Source organism: Mus caroli, chromosome 3, assembly GCF_900094665.2.
Source record: "Mus caroli chromosome 3, CAROLI_EIJ_v1.1, whole genome shotgun sequence".
Lineage (NCBI taxonomy): Eukaryota > Metazoa > Chordata > Mammalia > Rodentia > Muridae > Mus > Mus caroli.
This window is the reverse complement of record NC_034572.1, coordinates 135,078,229-135,100,094: the sequence shown is the minus strand read 5'-3', so window position 1 is coordinate 135,100,094 and position 21,866 is coordinate 135,078,229. Positions and strand designations below refer to the sequence as shown.

At 40.9% G+C, this 21,866-nt stretch overlaps 1 protein-coding gene across 2 annotated transcripts in view; it reads right to left on the bottom strand.

Annotated features, from left to right (window-relative positions):
* Nucleotides 1–807: 807 nt before the first annotated feature.
* The window catches only part of Unc5c (unc-5 netrin receptor C), a 351,708-nt gene continuing 330,649 nt past the window's right edge, over nucleotides 808–21,866 (bottom strand). For both annotated transcript variants that reach the window (XM_021157613.2, XM_021157614.1), the window contains 4 exons: nucleotides 19,019–19,168; nucleotides 17,762–17,926; nucleotides 8,027–8,205; nucleotides 808–7,326 (listed from right to left, as the gene is read on the bottom strand). In XM_021157613.2, the coding sequence (XP_021013272.1) occupies nucleotides 7,161–7,326; nucleotides 8,027–8,205; nucleotides 17,762–17,926; nucleotides 19,019–19,168 (660 nt within the window). In that variant the 3' untranslated portion in view covers nucleotides 808–7,160. The remainder of the gene's footprint in view (nucleotides 7,327–8,026; nucleotides 8,206–17,761; nucleotides 17,927–19,018; nucleotides 19,169–21,866) is intronic.

The following is a 21,866-nucleotide window of genomic DNA, read 5'->3' as shown; positions in this document are numbered from 1 at the left end:
CTTCTTAATCAAATTGTCATTTATCCACAGACATCCCATGGAGACGATGTATGCAAGGCGCCCTTACATATTTTCATTATCTATCTCTTGAATAAATACTTGAGTTTGTCCCTGTTGTGTAGGTCCTGGGGGGAAAAGTTCTCTTCGCTATCAAAGTGGCTTGCCTTTGATGGTTAGCCAAGACAAGCCAAAAGGTCAAGGGGCAGATGGCATTCAATTTACAGTATTGCCCCAAGTCAGTGTGTCATTGAGCTGACTCTGCTCTTCGTCCCCAGAGGCATAGCTGTCTCACGTTAAACCTGGAAACTGGCTGCTTGCCCACCTGAGTCACTGAGGCCCTGCACTAAGGCAGACATGTCTTCTGGGATTCATGATAGCTCTGGGCTGCCTCATGAGGCTTGTCTTTTGTTTCCTGTTATATTGTAGTTATTTACAAACTCCACTGGAGATCAGCTCTTTGAGTGTAGCACATGGCCATGTTTATAATAGGATCCAGAAATGTTGATACAGGTGCTGGGGGATACTGATGTATTAACTGCGCCCCAGTATCCCTTGCAAGCTTTGCCACACTCCCCAGCCACATCCAGACAACGTAACCAGAGGTAGGTCAAGGCACTGGCCCAGAGATTGCTATGTGTGATGTAGCTGGAGAAGCATCCTTCTAGATCTTCACGCTACCATGGAGGAAGGTTGTGATCACCATTCATACAAGACTCAAAGGGTTTTTTTGTCTTCCTGAAAAAAAGAAAATCCCCACTAACTTCTGGACACGAAGCATCTCTATGTTATAAAGAAACAGAGCCTCTATTGCTTATAAATATAATTTATTACCTGTTTAAAAATTCTTTCTTACATTTGTACATGTTGGCTGACAAGAGTAAATGCAGGCAGTTTACAAACCAAGGGGACGGCAGGAAAATTGGGTGAGGCAACCAGAGAGAGAAAAGAGGCACACCCAAAGCTGGTACACCTCAACCACACAGCAAGGCGATGAGGATGAGCAGAATGCTGGAGAGCACTCTGCAGCCACTGGGGGTCATTAGAAAAGGAGTTGCATAGAAGATACAGCAAGACAGAATTCCATAACAAAGGAAGGAAGAAGTGGTCCATATCTGAGAAGCTAAGGTCGTGTTGTTTTGCTAAAAAAAAAGAAAAACTGACAAAGCATAAAATTTCAACCTGATACTTCTGAAGTTGAACTGGTCCAAAGAAGACAGCAGGAGGGCAGCCCAGCTTCTTTCTTTCTTTTTTTTTTTTTTTTAAAGCAGAAAGCTGGGGATTGTTCTCTCATGAATATGGGTTTTCTTCTTTAGAGCATGGAGGAAGATTACTGGTTCCTTACAGCTCAACATTAAGCTTAATAAACACAACACTGTGACATCTTACATACACACACATACACACACACACACATACACACAGTATACATACAATAATGATATTCCCTGGAACTTGGCTAAATACATTGTCTGAAGGGTGAGGGCATCAATACCCATAGTCGGACTAGGAACAAGTGAAAGAAAGAATGCGAGTCATGTCTTCAACTGGCTCCTCTTTCTTTCCGATATTCTTTGAGAAAAATATATCTGAATACATATGTATGCAGTTATAGGTGCCATTAATGTCTTTAGGAACACAGAAATGGGCAAAGGCATTTTCTACTAGCTGTGGATTTGTTTGGAATGCTATCTTAAAATGGGTTTAATACAGCACAGAGCTCATCAGGATACTTTGATGTTGCCACATCATCACTGAGTGAAGATCAAAGGCAGAGAGCTCATCCCTTAGGCTGCCCATCAGGACAACTAGCCCACAGTTCACAGTCACCATGGCCACGGGTCATCAGGCTCCATGGCATTAGGCCTTTGGCATATAAAGATGGTATGGGGTTTAGGCTTATTTAAAATGTGTCTTACAGTACTTTTACCTGCAATTTATAATTCTGCCATAGCACAGGTTCCCAAATGATATATAAAAAGCTGGTGTACCATAGCAAATAACATGGCTGGTGGACAGCTGATTGTATTTCAGGACACTCCCTGGTTTTCTGCTTAGCAACTAGTGGGTTTGGCCATGACCGTCCTGATATACGGCAGGGGTTTCCAATGTAGCATTCTGGTACTCTTGGGATAGATTCCTTCATATAAAGTTTAGTATACTGAAGACTTGCAGGTTGCCACTTACATCTCTCTGGCTTTGCCTGCTAGTATATTTATGGAGTGCATCTATTTGTCCTGAGGATACCCCAGCCACAATTAAATAGGCCTCTGAAAACACCTTTGGTTGAATAAGCCTGTTAATATCCCACCACAGATCAAGAAAGGAAATAGGCAAGCCCACTGGACTTCCTGAAGACTGTTGCAGTAAGTTTTCAGAAAAAGGGGCAACCATTTGACCAAAAGAACTAAAGGATCCACAACTGCATTGTTAGTTTGAAAAAATATTCCACCCTGGTACATGCAGGCCATTTCTACTCATTAAACCAATGAGCTTAAGTGTCAGCTTTTTGGAAACAGGTATGACTTCATATGGCTTACTTAGCCTATATGATCATAAATTAGTATTGGTTATAATAAGTATATTCCTCATAGTCCCAATCCCATCAAAAAATTATCGGGTGACTGTCAAAGTGGTCAGTGTAAGCAGAGGTGACACAATCGGATCTCTTGGGGTAGAGAAACAGTATTTTGTTGTATAGACAGAGAGTTATAAGGTTTTCAGTCAATGTCAGCTCAGTATGCTTTAAAAATACAAAAACAATACAAAACTAAAGGAGTAAGATAGTTGGTCCCACGAGGCACTCAGAAGGTAAAACCAGTTTTATTATCTTGAGAATAATAATAAAAATATTTTTCTTTTGGATCTATAAAATAAGATGCTCATTGGCCATTATCATCTTTACAAATGACTGATTTGAACAATGATGTTCTGGTTTACAAAGCTGCTCAGTAAAGGCATCTCAAGCCTAAGTCCACCCACACTGTGTTTCTGTAATCCTCCTTTGCCACCACTGGCCTTGGACTTAGGCCAGCACATATCTCTGAATAGATTACTTTTCCAGAGCAATTACTCAGCTCAAATTCATGTTCATCTTGAAGACCGGGGAATAAGTAAATCTTTCTTACTTTTTCTCTCATATTATCTAACATCCTTCTACATTGCTAGCTCCAGAGCGCAGACTGTAGGGATGTGTATGGATTCTGGGACAGAACATCCTCCCTATAAGCTCTCTTTATCCTATGGCTATGTAGGTGTGTGTGAATGACCCAGGATCACAGGTGCCAGGTCCTCATCAGAGACACACAGAGATGTAGGCAACCATCTATCTACTCTCTTCCAGATGTGAACTGTCTAAATCCTACCCTCTGAGTGTTTCCCTTTCAATCACTTTTAGGAGAAATGTCTTAAAAACCTAGTTTTAATACCTATTTTATAGAGGATCCTAAATATAGTCATTACAACTTTTCCCTAAAGAATGTCGCTACTCTTTGATAGTGGATTAATTAAAATCTGTAGAATCATAGCATATATGAAAATAGCTAATGATATACTTTGATCTTGGACCTCTTATTTCCCAAATTATCCTGAAGAGATTAATTTGCTCAGATCAGGATGGAATTCTTTGTATAGCAGAGACAATGTGTCTGCTTTGAAAATGTTTGGCTGTGACTTTCTTGACACATGCTTAGACTCAAGCCAATTTGAATTAATGTCAATAAGAAGAGAACATGAAGTTTTAGATTCCTAATCTCAGAAGGTCTAATTCATCTGAAGATCATTCGTCTTGATTAACAGCCACAACTTCCATGTCCATAGAGGCAGGATTCTCATTTACAAATGTAGAGCAGGTTTAAACAGGTATAGTGGTACATAGTTAAACTCTCACCACTTGAGAGGCTGTGGAAATAGGGTCGTGGATTTGAGGTTGTTCTGGGATACCTAGCAAGAATATATATGCCCAAGGGGATGCTATATGTTTGTATATGTGTGTGGAGCTGTTGGGTAGGGAATCTTCCTTCTTTATGAATACAGTTTATATTTCTAAAAGTCGGTGTTTTGGAATTAAACGATTTCAAATATGCAAAGCCCAATGACAATTTTCAGAGACTTTTTAAAATACAGATTCCATACATGTCTATCACAAGAAAGTAACTTAAGATGTGTATGAGTAAGTTGATAACGTGTTATACCCAGAAAAATTGTAAAATGGATAATTTAACTGAAGAATACGAGAATAAGAGAATTACACATGTAGGTAAATTTCACCATGTCTGTTTGTCACAAATGTCCAACTCCACAGGTACTTTGTTAATTTTTTGTAAGCTGTATATGACATTGAGTAACTATGTGGCAGGCCACTAGATGGCACCATGCACAAATCATTTGTTTTTCTACCCACCCACAGCAAGCAAGGCATTCCTGAGAAGCTCTGTAGAAGTCAGACATGCCACAGGGGTGATGCTGAAGCTCCCTCTAAAATGAAGTGTGGCAGGTGAAACGTGTGTGTTGGAGAGCGGCAATCTAACAACTATCGCTTTCTTCCAAAGGAGAAAGAGCAGGTTGCTCAGTGAAAATTATTTCATGTATGGTATGTTCTAGTTTGGAAACTGTCATTCACATGATAGAAAGCGGTTCTATGACAAATGATTCCTTCCTAAGAGATCAGTCATTTTCCTTTTCCTGTTGTGAGAGTCTGAATAAAAAAGCAAGTATCTCTAGATGCTTGAACATGAGGACTCTCAAAATATTCAATAATGTTGCTTTGGTTATATTCAGTATTTCTGTGTTGGTGACTTAACAGTTTTTAGGATAAATTAACCAGAATAGCAACATATTTGATCCTCTTGACTTAGCACAAAGCATTGAAGTTACACAGAACATCCAGGCCAGACCTCTCAGTTTCGATTTCTTGGATGGTTCCAAAATCCAAGTAGTGAAGAGGAACCTTCACACTTGTTTCAAGAGGCAGCAAAGTCTTCCTTCCTCTTACTTTTTAAGAGTATCAATCAAACTCTTAAAAGTTTGAACAAACTCATGCTTATAGATATCAGCCAACAAACTTGCTTAGGAGTATAGAATTTCCCTTCCACAGTCAGGGGGACCAGGATTTTATATATGAATATGGTTAGAGAAAGAGACTGTAGAATACATCTCTGAAAGAGAAGACAAACAGCATGAAGGAAGAGTCTCCACAACTGTATCCACAGTTCTTTAATGACTAGGATAGAAGAGTTAGAGTGTATCAGGAAGTAACAGAATCAGAGAGTATTAGGCAAAATGATTCCCAATGGAATCCATTCAGCAACCTGAATACTTCCAGCCCCAAAGTACACCACAGCCACATTTTGAAGGTTCAGACTTAAGGACATAGGTGCTTTCTATTTAACTATGTCAGTGGGGCTGCTAAGTTTTCATTCACTATCTGCTGAATGGAGTTCCTATATCAAAAAATAAAAACAAACAAAAACCAGGATGCTCCCAAGGAGAACTCATAGTATGCACAACTAACGTTTTACAGGATTAAAGCGCTAACCTACGTAAATACAACTGAATATTATTAAAGCAAAGACTAATAAAGAAAGAAAAATGTTACCAATTCATTCAGCTGCATGGGCTTTTTGTAGAAATGGTCTTGCAATCGTGAGATCAATAAATGAGTAAAAAGTAGAATTTACAATTAGTTGGAAGGTTGGACGATAGGGCCCCAGCAGAGGTCAAGACAATGGTAAGAAAAGGATGCCATCTTTCAGCGAACAACATCATGCAATAATGACACAAAGATAAAGACAAACAAATAAATGCGCGTTGAAGTCATCCCTGTTCAAGTCAATTCTGCCTGCAAGATAGAAAAGGCTGATGACATCTGAATGGGAGATCAGCATTCTGGAACCTTGAGATGATCTGGTCTCAACCTCAAAGTTTACAAAGAAGGACAATGAGTGCCAGTGAGTTTCAATGTTTTCCCCAAAGTCTCACAGTCAGACAGGAACCAACTCCACAAGGATAACTGGTTTCCTGATTCCTAGTTCAGACACTGTTCCCACAACCACACTGCCTCCCAGATAGCCACAAGAGTAAATGAACTTTACATAGAGAACTCTCCTCATGATAAGAGCAAGAACAGAAAGACTCTAACCGAGCAAGCTGAAAGAGCAGACATAGCCATTGAGCATTTCTGTCTTTTCCACCACAGCATGGTAGACCAAAGGTCAAGGAAGCAAAGCTATTGAACTAAACTGGTGACCATGCCCACCTCTTTAGGCAAGGAAGGGAGGCAGGTTTCGTCAACACCAAACACTAACAGTATTGCTAACTAAAACAAAAGGAAATTCTTTTTACTAGAATATTTTGTAATCATCATCAATAATAATGATAATATTTTTTTAAAAAACACTTGAAATTGCTTATTACAAACACACATGTGGTACAGAAATGTTTGTGTGGAGGAACATGAATCGCTACCTCCCCTGTAATGCTAGAGATCTGTTCCCAAAGGATACCAACGGGGTTCCCCCGGGAGATAAGGAATTTTCTCAATTTCTCCTTTACATTTAGATTCTCCACTTCCCTGATACCAATGCCAATACTGGTCCAACAAGTTTCAGAAACAGAACACTGATGGGAAGATTATCTGAGACACTTGATGTACATGATTTTTAGCAAAAGTCTGTGATTTCTCTGTAAATTACTAATCTGAAATAGACACAATAAACCGTCCACAGCTTCAACTTCAAATGATCTGAACAAAAATAGAACAAGCCATGGACAGTGTCTGCATCCCTGTCCAATTTGATGTAAACAACATTTGTAGAAACTGGGTTTGTTAAGAAAGTTTATCCATACATCTGGATAGCAATAAAAAGCGTTTCCTAGGAAACTGTAAGATCCTGTACCATACAGCATACAGCCCAACGAAGAGAAAATTAGATTGATTCTTAAATTCAAGGTACAAATTTACACAATTTTTCTTAACTCCCGCGGTGGTGCTGTCCGAATGAAGTGGGCGTGTACCTTGGTGGTTATATCTGTCCCCCACGTTTCCTGTTGCCATCTTGCCTGTTAGAGCGCCTTGGTCCTATCTGGATTTCCTCCTCAGATGTGGTTCTCCTGAACACAGACTCCCTGTGTAATTGTGTCCTTCAGCGTCAGTTCCAGTGTGGTCAATACTGTCCTTCTGCTGCCAAGGACACCACTGTCTCATGTCTTCCCATTTCTTCCAGGACGGCTGCCAGCATGCTCAGGTTTCCATCTGGGAAGTTCTGTGCTTCCCAAAGATCCAAGATTACGCCAGTTGGGCTCGATTTGGTGGCAAAGTAATTCAAGTACCTGCAATCAAGAATGGGAAAATATGCTTAGAGGTGTGATTTACAAGTCTATTTACAGTATTATCTTCTCTGCGTTGGCGCTAAACCTGTCTGTCTTGAAGCATTTCAGTCCCACCATGGATCCTAGTGAACTCCACTTAATGATTGCTCCGCTCCTAATTAGATCAGCTCCAGACAGGACATGTGCTGTTTAACTTTGTTAACCTCAACTCTGAATAGTATAATTTAAGAGACAACGTGTCTGTGGGTTTTGTTGTAAGTAGGAAATCAAGAGGCTGATGTTTTCTGTCCAGTCCGGACTCTGATGATCTTTGACAGGTCATGCCACATCTCTTCCTTGGAGGTGACAGATATTTTCTATGAAGCAGAGACTCTCAGGGTCTCTTTATAACTTAATACAAGTGCTTGTGTGAGCATGTAAATTATTCATCATGCATTGCGTCTTGTTCAACTGGCGATGGATGAACAATAATTACTTTAGTGAATAAACATCATATTTAGGAGCCCTTAGCACATGAGCTAGGCAAAGTCTATCACAAATCTTGACACTGATAAATGTCATATAACCCAGGAATTCTCTTGGAATTGTTTGGAAGCTCACAGTCAGAATGAAAATATAAACAAATGTGTAGTGGGAAGAGGAAAGCCCTGGTACCTCTGCTAAATGAAAACAGCAGGTCTAGAAGCCTGGGCACACTCACCTGTCCAGGTTGAGTTTATGGGCCAGCATCCTCCAGTCATGGCCTCTTGTTTGAGGGGCATCCAGGCTGCTGCATAGCTTCTGCCGGATAGGGAGAGGAATGCTGAAAGCACTTGGTCCAGTGACAGTGGTGATGGTGCTAGCAGGGTCCAGGAGAGGTAAGTCGATGCCAGTAGGTTCCTGTAGGAATGACACAACTTTCTTTTCAGAAGGCAAATGTAATCGCTGTTGATTCAGTCAGCATAATGCTTGACTCTCAGTTGGATAGTCTCTGTATCCAACTTGAGATGGATACAAAGAATACAGGTTCTCTTCTCTTCAAGAAAGACAGTCTCTTCCTGGCCTGGAAGTAGTGGGTTAGTAGAGGTAGAGGGAGATAGTTTTGTATAGCCCATGTTCAGAGTTCCTAGGTCAGGACTGGGCAGGACAGAAAGCTCTAGTACGATTCCACAATGGCTTCCCTAATGAGACACTCCAAGATAGCAGTTCTCATCCTGTGGCTCATGACCATTGGAAAACATAAACTCCTACTGGCCTCAGGAACTGAGAGACTTCTCAGTATCAAAATTACAGATATGAAAGTAACAACATAAATAAATTTATGGTTGGGAATTCCTAAGATCACAAGAAATACATGTTTTCCCATGGTCTCAGCCCACAGACTGAGAATGGTTGCTTTGGGAATGGAGAAGAGATAGAATGTCTATGTTCTCAAAGGTTTAGATGTTGGAAATGCTCAAAAGGGAACTTCTTCCTGAAGGAGTAAATAAATCTGAGAGAAATAAGATCTTCTAGAAGCCATCTAACCGTAAAGGCATCCTCTCTGTGAACACATAGGAGACTCCAGCTAGTCCTGTGAAGGTAGTTCCCTCCATCTCTTGCTTGATAAAATGGGGCGATGCTAAGATAGATCAAATTAAGGCAAACTTAAAAAAAATAGTAAACACAGAGTATTGCCTTAGGGCAAGCCACTAATGGTATCCTCTAATTGCTGAACCTCCTTGCTTATTTTTTTTAAATCCAATTTTAGTAGAGAAAACTATAAATTGGCTCTTAAAATAGTTTCAGCTCATAAAGCAGCACAAATGCAAAAATCTAAATTTCATCTGCAAGAGGAACTCTAATCATTTTCTGATCACTTCTGCTGGTCTGAAAGCAAGAGGAAACGTTGCCTGGGAACCATTAAAGCAATAGCAAGAAATCTTCTTGATCTGCTTTGATTGTTACCTCTTTTTTAAGGCAGGTAACGCCTTAGGGTGCACAAGTAGTTGCTGGAGGAGACACTAGGCACAGAGCCCAGGTCATCCTGAAGTCTGTGATGTCCTTCTAAATGCTGAGCTTAGGAGGTTATTGCCCCTGCTGTTAGAGCCCTCATGTCCTGCCCTGATTCTGAGGTCTCTGCAGACTTGGGATTGCAGGAGCTTTGAGGGGCCGGTGGGGTGTCTTAGCTGGCTGGCTCCCAAATGTGACTGACCCACAGGGTGATCTGCTTTTTGGGGATCAGTGCCCAACGGTGGTTTTCAACTTCTATCATCCCTCTAGATGAGACCCATTGAGGAGCTGGGGGACATGTGAGAGAAAATTGTTTTTCTGGGGTTTGTTTGTTTTATTGTTATTGTTTTTGAAATTAAAAAATATATATATATATATATATATATATATATATATATATATATATATATATATATTAGTCTTGACTTTGATCAAAGTATCAGGGCTCAGAAGCAATAACTTGGCAAAGAGATGGTGCCTGCTCTTGTATCTTAGCTCTGGTTCCATGGCTAGACTGTGGGCTGCTGCTCGGAAGCATCCAGCAGGATTAGAGAGCTCTGATGAGACTCAGAACCTGCAGCTCTTTCCCCTCAGGCACAGAGCTCTGCCAAAAAGCAAGAGTCCATAACCTCCAGGGTCACAGGGCTTCAAAAGCCCAAGCAGTGATTCATTTAGGGACACATATCAATGCTTGCTAGTGGACTATGTTGGCAATGTTAGGACTCAAGAGTTGTAGTGCTTATATTGGGCACAGCAATATTCATGACTGCATTGTTGTGGGGGAGCAGAAAAGTTCTACCCTATCACTAGTTTAGTGACTTCACCCAGGTTCAAGTTCTCTTACTCCTTATTGTGACTATTCCTTAAGTCCAGAAGGAAAACTTACCATCCCCTCAAGTATATCCCCACCTTGATTGTCCTTGGATGGGAGTGGAGGTTAAAGTCTGCAGAGGGAGGAACTGCCTTGTGAAGCATGGACTCTTATCCCCAAAGAGTTTCCTTATCATGATTGGCCACAGTGTCTTCCTGCTGCTTGCCTGTTCTCCCCCCCTACACTCCTGCCAGCCTGTCTTCCCACATGGCTCATCTTGCGCACCACTCTTCCCTGACCCTCTCTACCATTCATTCATTCATTGATTCATTTATTCATTCAGGGGAGTTTTAAATATCCTTTCTCCATGACATTCTAATCTTACAATTTTGAAGGTGTGTGTGTGTGTGCGCGCACATGCATGTGCATCTGTGCCATCATTTAGAAGCCAGGGGACAACTGTGAGTATCATTCCTCGGGTACTATAGCTCTTTAGAGTCCCGATCTCATCTAGAAGGCTAGGCTGTCTCTCTGTTGAGTACAGGAAGCCCCAGGCATTCCTCAGTCTCACCCGCCACCACCACCAAAGTACTGGGATTATTATTGCATGTTGCACCATGTCTAATGTTTTTACTTTTATTTTTTATATGGGTTCCAGAGATCAAAATCAGGTTGTTCAACGTTATCAATCGAGCCATCTCCCCAATCCTAATCTTTTAACATGTAATTAACTGTATGTGGTTAGTGTTCTGACTTCATACAAGCATAAAAGGTGAGGTGACTGAATCTCATTGCTCTTTTCTTTAACCCCTATCTTTCCAGTCTCCAGTTCTTAGTATGCTACTTTCAGGTCAGTGTCTTATTGTTGTTCTTTGTTTGAGAGAGAGAAAGGGACACATACACATAGGGATTTGCTCTTCTGCTGTTTGGCTTATTTTTTTCCCAAACATTTTTTTAATTCGTTTTTTTCTTCATTTACATTTCAAATGCTATCCCAAAAGTCTTCCATACCCCCCCCCACTCCCCTACCCACCCACTCCACTTCTTGGCCCTGGCATTCCCCTGTACTGAGGCATATAAAGTTTGCAAGACCAAAGGGTCTCTCTTCCCAAAGATGGCCGACTAGGCCATCTTCTGCTACATATGCACGGCCCCCAATAGAGGAGCTAGAGAAAGTACCTAAGGAGCTAAAGGGATCTGCAACCCTATAGGTGGAACAACAATATGAACTAACCAGTACCCCTGGAGCTGTTTGGCTTATTTTACCTAACATAATGACTTCTACCCAGTTCTAGCTATTTCATGGCAAATTACAGGAGTCCATTATTCTTTATGTCTAAGTAATGCTCCATTGTTCTACACAGCATATTCATTTTCTAGAGGGTGGCCAGGCTGAATCTGTGACTTAACTATTGCGAATTTTGCTGCAAAACACAAGGGCACATAGGCATGTTTAACTAAGCATGCTAGTTCAATTTCCTCTGGTTATATACTTAGAAGTGGGATAGTTGGATCATACAGTAGACTATTTTTAGTATTTTTAGGTACCTTTATAACAACTGTACTAATTTACATTCTCATCAACCATGTGAGAGTCCTTGTTGGCCACATGCTCATTAGCATTTATTGTTTGTCATTTTGATCGTAGCCCTACTAACTGGGGTGAATGACATCACATGGTGGCTTTGATTTGTATTCCCTGATGGCTAACTGAGCAATTTTTCCCATGTATGTTGGCCATTCATATTCTTTGGAGAAGGGCCTCTGTCATAATTTTCTCATTTTAAAAGTTAAATTAATTTTTTTTTTAGTTCTTTCTGTTTTCTGGATAAGAACAGTCACATTTAAGGCTATGATGTGTTTTCTCCCTTCCCGTAGTTCTCTCCCCATGTACTGATCATTTCCTTTGCTGTGCAAAAGCTTTGTAATTTGAGGTGATTGTAGCTGTCAGTTTTTTTCTCTATCTCCTGAGGTTTGGTTTTCCTATCCAGAATATCATTACCTTTAACAAGGTTTTGAGTTGTTTCCATTGTGCTTTTTTTCTTCAGTAGTTTCCAAGATTCAGGTTTGGTTTTGTGTGTTAGGTGAGGAGGATTGTGTCTCAGTATTCTGCATGTGTTGATTTTCCCCATTATCATAAGTTAAGGAAGCTGTCCTCAGTCCAGTGTGCAGTGTTGGTGCTTCCATTGAAACCTCCCTTGATGTCCATGCATACATTTATTTCTGGGATGCAGCATGACTGACTGTGTGCATCTGCATTGTTTGGGATGCTATGGCTCCACAGTGAGTGTTAGAATCAGGATCAGGTATTGTGATGACCCCTCCTTTACTGATTTCACCCAAGACTGTCCTAGGTATTTATTTTTTAAGAAATATAATTTAATCCTTATGAATTTTAGGTGTGCATTGGACCTGCGGATGACTCTGGGTAATATAGACATTTTAAATCATTATTTTTTGTTATTCATGGACATGGGAGTTTCTTTCCCATCTTGTATGTGTGTGTGTGCTATTCAATATTTTTCATGAGTGGTTTTTGCTTTTAATTGTGGAATTTTTCTGCCTCCATTAAGGTTTTCCAAGGTATATTTTCCTTCTCTGCCTACTGTAAACACCATTGTAGTCATGAATTCTCTCAACAATTCATCTTTGATATATAAATAAGCTAATGACTTTTGAAAGTTGATTTTGTATGTGACTTTGGAATAATCAATTATTATATTCTTTGGGATCTATTTTCCTATGGATAGATCATACCATGTGCATAAAGAGAGACTTTAATTTTTTTTCTTTCCAATTTGTCTGTCTTGTCTTTCTCTTGTCAATTGCTCTGTATATTTGTATTATTCTTAGTAAGAGATATGAGGGTGGATACTTATATATATGTGTCCCTGTTCTAAAGGAAACTACCTTCAGCTTTTTCCTTCTCAGTATGATAAAGTTGTAGGTTTACCATATATTATATTTTTATGTTCATGTATGCCTCTTTAATATCTAATATGTTCAAGGTTTTTAACATCTATAGTTGTTGAATTGTATTGTGCCCTTCCTATATCATGGATGCTCATATAATTTATATTCATCATTCTGTACATATGATACATGGTGTTTAGTTTGCATGTATTAAGCCATCCTTTCATGCTTAGGATGAAACCTCTTGATCAGAATTTTGTTGAGCGTTTTTATGTCTATTTTGTCATAGGTTTTGGTCTTTAGCTGTTGCATGTCAAATTTTCTTAAAAGCAATGCTGGTATCATAGATTCAGCTTCAGAAACTGCCCTCTCATGAAAACTGTGGAATAGTGTCCAAAGAATTGAACTTAGTTTTTCTTTAAAAGTCTAGCCCCCAGTTTTATTCAATCAGTGAGTGATATGCACAGCCCCTACCTAGGGCTATGTGGGACTCTGAAGGGAAATGGTGGAAGCTGAGCTCCAGTTCTGACATGGAGTCAGGAACCCCTACAACTCTGCTCCCCTGACTTCTCAGTCTGCCATCTTGGTGTCACTTGGCTGACTGAGGGCTGGCACACTCTCCTGCTTCTCATTCCTACCACCACTTCTAGAAGAAGCCCTCTGACAGGCCTTTTCCTTTAGTATCTTCTGCACATGCCTTAAAATTTGGCCCAAAGGCCATGTGCTACAACATCCCTCTTTATATATGCCGAGATACCCTACTTGGAGGACGCCAGGACATGGCCACAGCTCTTCAGTGTTCCTCAGATTCAGCCCTATGCAGACTGAATGGACTTTGCTCTCTTAATTTCTGGTCAGGCAGAGTATTTTATTTGTTGTTTTATCAACAGATTCCCTGTAATATTCACATGGCACTTTGTTCAATGAAGCTACACAGTCACTGTTTGCCTAAATGGGAGCAGGCACTTTTTGCTAAGGTGGGAAGACAGGAAAACCATTCCTGATAAATAATTCCACCTGCAGAGTAGAGTTCTCGTTTACTTCTAACTAAATGTGAATGAGGGCTTGATTTATCTCACTGGTTAAACCCTGAGGATGAAGCAAGGCTAGTTTAAAATAGATATCGGTCTTAGGAAACTCTCATACACTCAGCTCATCCCTGTCTTGTTGAGTAAGGAACCCGCACCATTTTATGTGGACATTTCCCTAACTTCTAACTTGGCTACTCTGCCTATGTCTTGGAGTCTATGAAACAAGCTTTGTACTACACTTATTGGATGGCTGGTAGTATACTTTAATACATTGAAGGTAATCAAAGAAAATGCACGCATACATTTATGTTTACAATTCATGTAGTAATTTTCATTTTCTATTGCCTTCTCCTTTACTTCCAGGTAAAAGTAGAGATTACTTTCACAGAATGTTTATTACAATAATCTTTTATGATACCGGAACCATCTGCTTTTGATGTTATAATTTTCTTAGTTAACCATATGATTTTTCAGCATTAACCAAACATCTGTTCTGGGTGATCAACCCCCAAATTTCGTTGGGTGGTAGTTTTCTTCATATAGTTTATGGAAGACATAACCCCCCTCTACATCTTAAGATTCCTTCCTTCCTTCCTTCCTTCCTTCCTTCCTTCCTTCCTTCCTTCCTTCCTTCCTTCCTTCCTTCCTCTGTCTCTCTCTGTCACTGTCTCTCCCTCCCTCTTTCTCTTCTCTTCTTTTCTTGCTTTCTGGCTTTTTGAGACAGGGCTTCTCTGTTTAGCCCTGGCTATCTCAGAACTCTCACTCTAGATCCGACTGACCTCGAAGTCAGATAGTTGTGATCTGCAATATGGATACTGGAGCTATACCCAGGTCTTGTGCAAGAACAGAAAGTGCTCTGAACCATCTGTTCAATCTGAGCTTTAACTTGGATTTTGAGAACAGGACATGTGATGCTTACGCTGGCAAATGGATTCTACTGATCAGAGAGGCAATGCTTGCTAAAGCCAGTTATTCCAGTAGAGGAATAGTGGATATGATTATGTGCTATGAAGCAAGTTCTACTTATGGCAATCCTTAAACATTCAGGTACTGAATTTTTTCACCAGCCCTAAGAAATAATGGTATACCAGGTTAAACTTAAAAAATGATCAAGAGAAGATAATTGGGTAGATAATTCCTACTGAACTATTCTCTTGGAAATTTATTAGGATTGGTCTTCGTCTGCTGCCAAAATGATACCAAAGCCGAAGACAACATTTCAAGTTTTCCTTTCTTCTCTGTACCATATTTTCACTTTGGACAAATTTCTTACCCCACCCCTATCTAAAGAAACCAAAAAATGAAATATCTTCCATAATTTTCATTGTGACATCCAGTCACAGCAACATTTCAGTTTTCTAGGTATTTTTACTTCTGAAACCTCTTTTCTTCAGTGAGAGGCTTTTAGGAGCCTTTGGTAAGGGGAACAGAACAGGTGGTGGCTCTTGAGTATGATGCCTGGTCCAGACTGGTCCCTATGGTGGGCGAAGGTTCTACCCTGGGCTCTAGAGGCCCTAAATTATGTGATTTTATAAGTGACTGGTAAGTGACCTTCCTTAGTAGGTCACTAGTGAGAAAAGGGGGGGGGGAACCAATGTATTCTAAACAAGACAGATAATTCTCTGGGGATATGACGTTGGAGTTAGCTGTTAGCTTGCTTTGTGATGGAAGGAGCATGGCTCAGAAGAAAATAACCACAAATGAAGACTTTTCTCTATTTATACCAACTTTTGAATCATACTGGGCCACTTCTCAGTCTTTGATGAGGACTTGGGTCACTGGACTCCTCAGAGCCCACGATTCTGCCTAGAGCCTCACATTGCTGCAGCATCAGCACCAGTACCAGAAACCTCCTCCCTCTTCCAGAACCCAACCTGCATTCAATTGATAACCACAGTGATGGATTGCTGGAACCCAGAAGTACAAGCCATAGAGTGCTCCCAAATCCCCAACGTTTTTTCCCAGTCTGGTCATTTTTCCATCCTGAGTTTCATGTGCTTGTCTGTCACACATGGGCAAATGCCTGCCGCGTGACTACAGGGCTGGCCTCTGAGCCGACTGCCAAGTTGCAAAAGCAATCATTTTTTCTCTGTGTTGGCACCAGAAAGGAGTCCTTAAGTTGTGATCACACTTTGCAAAACTGCCCTTTCTGTGTGAGGAGCTAGCAGCCCTCCCTGGTGGGGGAGAACTCGGAGCAGCTCTCATTTCTTTGTGGCTGCATCTGATCCACCTTTTCAGGGAGCAGCAAATGTTCATGCTGAACAGAAAGCACGCATCAAAGGGCCAGACTCCTCACCCCCCTCCAAAATTCCACAGCCTTTGTTGTCACAGGAGCTGGGGGGTTATTGAACTTTGCAGACCTGCTGGGCCAGGAAAGTGAAAACACCCTCCGAAGCCAGCAGGGGTGGTGCTGTGTGCCTGGGAGATAGGGCTGTGCATCCAAAGGCCCGGCGGTTGCCATGGCACCCTGACACAGAGATCATTCCTTATGAATGTCACCGAGGTCTGTGACTAAAGTTGTTTATGAGTCAAAAGTCTCATGAAACTACAGGAGGAGAGGATCGCTGCGCCTCACAGGCTGTGGGAAAGAAGATTGGAGCTTCAATGAGCTCACATGCTTCCCCCCTCCACCTCTGCCTCTGTTTGCTAAGGAAGATCATCTTTAAAAAGGACATGTGCCACAAGACAGGCTGAACAGACTGACATTGCAGTCATCTCCAAGCAGAAGACAAAAAAGAGTGTTTTAAATCATACTCTGCTGGCTGTAGTAGTGTGCATGGGCTTTGTCGCTCGAGCACACAGCAGCATGGAGCTGAGCTCCAAGGGGCCTCACAGGGCAGCTTTCTGAGCAAATGGCTTATTCATACTCCTTTGTTCCTCCTACATGAAGGCTTACCGCTTTTCAAACCATAGTCTTTGCATCCAAAGAGGACAGATAAGGTCATGGGTACCTCCTATTTCCTTACAGAGAGGTTTGAAATAACAGCAACTATTGTTACTGCTGGAATATGAATGTATAAAAATGCCCAGCTGCGTGTGTGAAAATCATAGTGGACAAAGGCAAAAATGACCACTATGGAGAGTATAGATTTTCTTCTGTTCCTGGAGTATCTCCCAAACTCTGGGGTAAAGGACATCTTCTCTAATATTTGGAGGTTAGAGAAAGAAAGGAGACCTAAAAGTTTCTCCCTCAATATGGGTGCAAAGTGGGTTAACAGGCACCCCTCTTTTCCTTCATTCCACTATGACAAAATGACAGAAGTCCCTGTGAGAGAAAGGTGGGCAGATGAAGAATGCTGGTGGAAAGTGCCATGTGCATGCTACTAAAACCTTGCAATTGAAGTTCAGATCTCAATTGTGGTTTTCTTGTAGTGTTAAAATGTGGTCTCACTATGTGGCCATGGCTGGCCTAACAACTCACAACTTAGGCTGAGGTAGTTATGGGTTTGAAGCAATTCTCAGGAGTGTTGGGGATTACCAGGATTTACTGTCATGTCTTGTTCTCAGATCTCTTTTTGTAAGTTATAGTATGAATATTAAATGGATGGCATAAGAAAACTTATTTTGGAAAAAACGATTCCTTTTCCAGTTGCATTAAGGACATAGGAACAGCTTGGGACATCTTTCATGTTATTTACACAAGGAAGGCTTTGTCCACCCCTAACCATTCTTTCCCAGGATATTCTCCAGGATCCTAAGAGTGTCTTACCTCTGACACAGTACAGTTGAGCTGGAAGATCTGCCCTTCTCCTTCAACCTGCCGCACACAGAGTTTGCAAACCAGTTCTACTGTGTTTAGACTGAGTCTTTCCAGAGTGAAGGTGCAGTGGAGGTTTCTTTGAGAGCCACTCCAGATGTGGTAAAATGGAATTTCCTGCAAGACATGGGGTGCTAACCATAAACAAGACATGCTGGGTACACCAACCAAACACTACAGCTTTTCAGTTCTCCACCTCATCCAACTTCATGACTGCTCTCTGCACAAATATGGCCTCATCTCTCTTCATACAAGAAACAGAGAGATGCAGAGAGTTTAAGAAACATCTAATGTCAAATAGTGAGGAAGTTGATTGCTTGAGACTGGAACTCATGGAATCAACTCTAGAGACCACACCTAACTAGAGTATCTACCTGTCATTTAGAAAAGCAGCCATTGTTAATGAGGTGATTAAAGAGTTTAGAAAGATCCTAAAATAAACCTTCCATTCTCTTATCATTTCTCATTAAAAGGGATCTCTGGTGTGATGTATTAGAGAAGAGCAAAGCTAGCCACAGGATGTTGTGATGATCCCACATCTTTTCATGCCTTTACCCTCCCTTTGCCCAGTGCAGGGGCAGCTAAAGCTCACTGCAGTTGGAAATTGGTCCTTACAGAACAGTCCTTAGCCTGAGAGGCACGAAGCCCATACCAGATGCTTACTTGTCACTGTCAGAATTACTGTGCAGAGCCAATCCTATATGCTTGTGGCAATTAAGCCAAGGAAAGGATTCATGAATGAATACAGGGTTTAGGTTGAGGTTCTGGTGCCACACTCAGAACCAGTGAGTGACAGCGCCATTCACTGACATTCTGTGTCAGCCACCAAACTTTGATTCCGGCAAAGTGCAGAGGTTATGCTAGCTAGCAAAATGGAAAACCAATGCATGTCAGATCAGGTAGCAGTGCACCATTTCCTCCCTGGGATGCACTTGAGGCTGTTCCTATTAATGAAGTAAATGTTGAAAACTAACTTACTGAAACAACAGTACAGTTATAATAATAAAAAGATACTTTAAAAACTATTCCGTTTAGTATGTTTATTGGGCATTTTTTCAAAACCCTGGCTTCACACTGTTTTGAAGAAATAAGTGTTGGCATGGGAGACTTTGGCAATGTCCCCAAAGAAGGAGATACATATGACCATAAAATCTGAATCATCTGTCTTATATCTGTTTCCAAGTAGTGAGTGTCTCTTGGTAGTCTCACCTGATACTTAGCCAGCAATTTGCTCTTCCAGAGGGAATGGGCGATGTCATGAATAGACAGGCGCAGGTTGTGGATGCTGCCTTTAAAATGAAGAGCCTTGGGTTCTTCTAGGAGCTGTCCTCCCATTTGCCTCTCCAGTTGTAGAACTTCCTACAAGGACACATCCCCAAACAAGGTATATTATTGATTGACCTGCCTAATTTCCATCAGACCTCTCATCAAGTAAATAAGTTTCTTCCCCTGTCTGTTGGATAGAGTACCGTACTTCACTAACGCCAGGAATACAAACACCTGTGAGGCTGAGACTTTAGTATGAAATCCTGACCATCTTGCATAGTCTTAAGCTGCATTGGCAAGTAGCCTGTGGAATTTGCATCACACCACATGTGAGAAAACTCAGCAGTTTGTTTTTTTGTAGTTGGCAAGAACAAGAGACTTACATTGAGATGGGCATAGATATGAATACAAGTAAAATAGTGATAGAAATAGAGGTAAACTAATAAGGAAGTAGATTTTCATTGAAATTTGAAAGGGACTGTTAATTAATTAAAAGGTGACTTCTTTTGGTACATTTGATAAAAGTAACAAACAACAACCAAAAAATGTGAATTATTTTTGACATTTAGTCCAGTCTGTTATGGCTTATTTATGTACAGGAATGTATAAAGTACCTAAGTCACAATTACTAAAACTTTGTGTGTGTGTGTGTGTGTGTGTGCATAGACACAAAGGCAAACCTTGAGTGACATTCATTTGATGTTCGCCTTTGTTCAGAGATAGGGGTTCTCACTAGCCTGGATGTCTTCAAATAGGTTAGCCAGGGGACCTCAGAGGTTGACTCTTCAGTTTCCCTGGTTTGGGGATTAGGAGCATGTGCTATCATACCCAATATTTTTTGTAACATAGGCTTTTGGACTTCATGGCCAGAACTTTACCAACTGAGCCTATTATGTATATCCTATTAGAGAAACCTTTGCATTCAGATAATGACAATTGAAAACAATATTTTCAGAACCAAACATCTATCCAGATTAGATTTTAAAAGAGACTGCCCCATCTCTAAAACTTTCTAGGTGAATAAACCCCAACCCACCCTTCATTTACAGTATAAAGATGTTACAGAAAGACAAAGTCTATATTCACTTCCATTCTTCAAGCTGCTTAATGGGACTTAATGAAGCATTTCCATCTACAGCTGAAATTATCCAAACAGCAGCTTACTGTAAGTTATTAATACCAATGCATGAAATGAATCTCCCTTGTACAGCTCTCATGCTCCCAAAATTTTAATGATTAAAATATTGTATAATTCATGACCTTTTAAAAGTGGGGATTCAGGAAAATAACCATAGTTGTAAATAACATAAAGCAAAAGATGGTTGTCTTTGGCAGTGATATTTCTGCAAACAAGAGGGAAGTCAAGACTAAAGGCATCCATCCAGAATGCAACCTGCATGCACTGAAGATCAACCAAGGTATGAGATACAGAGGCTCCACACAGGGTCCTTAGATACACAGTTGTATCTATGCTGTGAAATACCCAGAGAAACATATGCTTTGCATTTGTTGAGTGACTACTGAGCCACACTCTGGACATCTAGTCACTACTGAGCTCAACAACATCATGGATAACATGCAAACAGCTCAGTGAAACTGCTGCTTCCTGGGTTCTTAACTTCTTTCACCAACTGCTGAAAGGTCCTTTGAGGCAAAGAAAATACTAGGATAATGGGGAACATAGTCTCAGATAGGGAGTCCTCTAATTAGTGTCTAATGGAAACCATGAGGCAAGATCCCTCTGGCACAAATGAGTGTGTGGTCCAGATGTCTGATAGTATTGACCTGCCCTCCTCCATGGCTGCCGATGAGTAGCTATTACTTGTGACAGGAGCTGAGCAGCCAGCTAGCCACTCTGACTCAGAATCCATGTCACTAAGCCCTAGGTCTGCTGTGCTTACCTCAGCAGACTTCCAGGGTCCCCAGTAGGACCTACAGATATAGCCAGCCCACTATCACACATAGCCACCCTCCCTGACACTGCACACCACTTTCACTGACAAGAATCTTCTGTCAGCCTGTGGAACAGGGAAGAGATGTGAGGGTTAATGGCAGTTGCTTCTGCTTCAGCAGGAACACATAATGAGCTTATGTTGATCATGTTCAGTGTCTAGTTAGCATAATAGAGAAAGCTGGTGTTCCCAGAGAACCTGGCACCTGACAAATTCTAAAGCTAAAATGATGTTTGTTTATAAGCCATTAGAAGAAAAGAAACATAATTAGAAATCTTTGAGATTACAGTCATGCCAATCAATCAGTTCTAGCTTCTTTCCAGGATGCCCTAATTACCTCATCAAGACATCTAAAGAGCAATCGATAGTAATTATCTGATTACTATAGATCTTCATTACATCCAAATTATCTCCCTGGGATGTCTGAAAGAAGATGCATTGTATTCTGGGAGGTAATTGTACCCAACAATGCAGAATGCACACCCCATCCCTACAGTCAACATAGAGTGCCAGAAGACAGCACCTTATCATTATCAGTTTTCTTGGCAGGATGAACAACCTAACAAAATCTTAGCTGTCCATTGGCCGTGACCTTGATGTCAAGAAATTTTGAAAGCCAAGTCTGGGTTGGAGTCAGTCCAAGACTAAGGCTCAGTATTTAATTTCTCAGAAGTCATGCTAGGGAATTTTCTCTCATGAAGAGTGGGCCTAGAATGGCTTCAAAGAAAGAAAACAAACAACCAAACAACAAAGTACCACATAGCAGCAGTGGGGGCAAAGAATACTCTCTCTCTCTCTCTCTCTCTCTCTCTCTCTCTCTCTCTCTCTCTCTCTCTCTC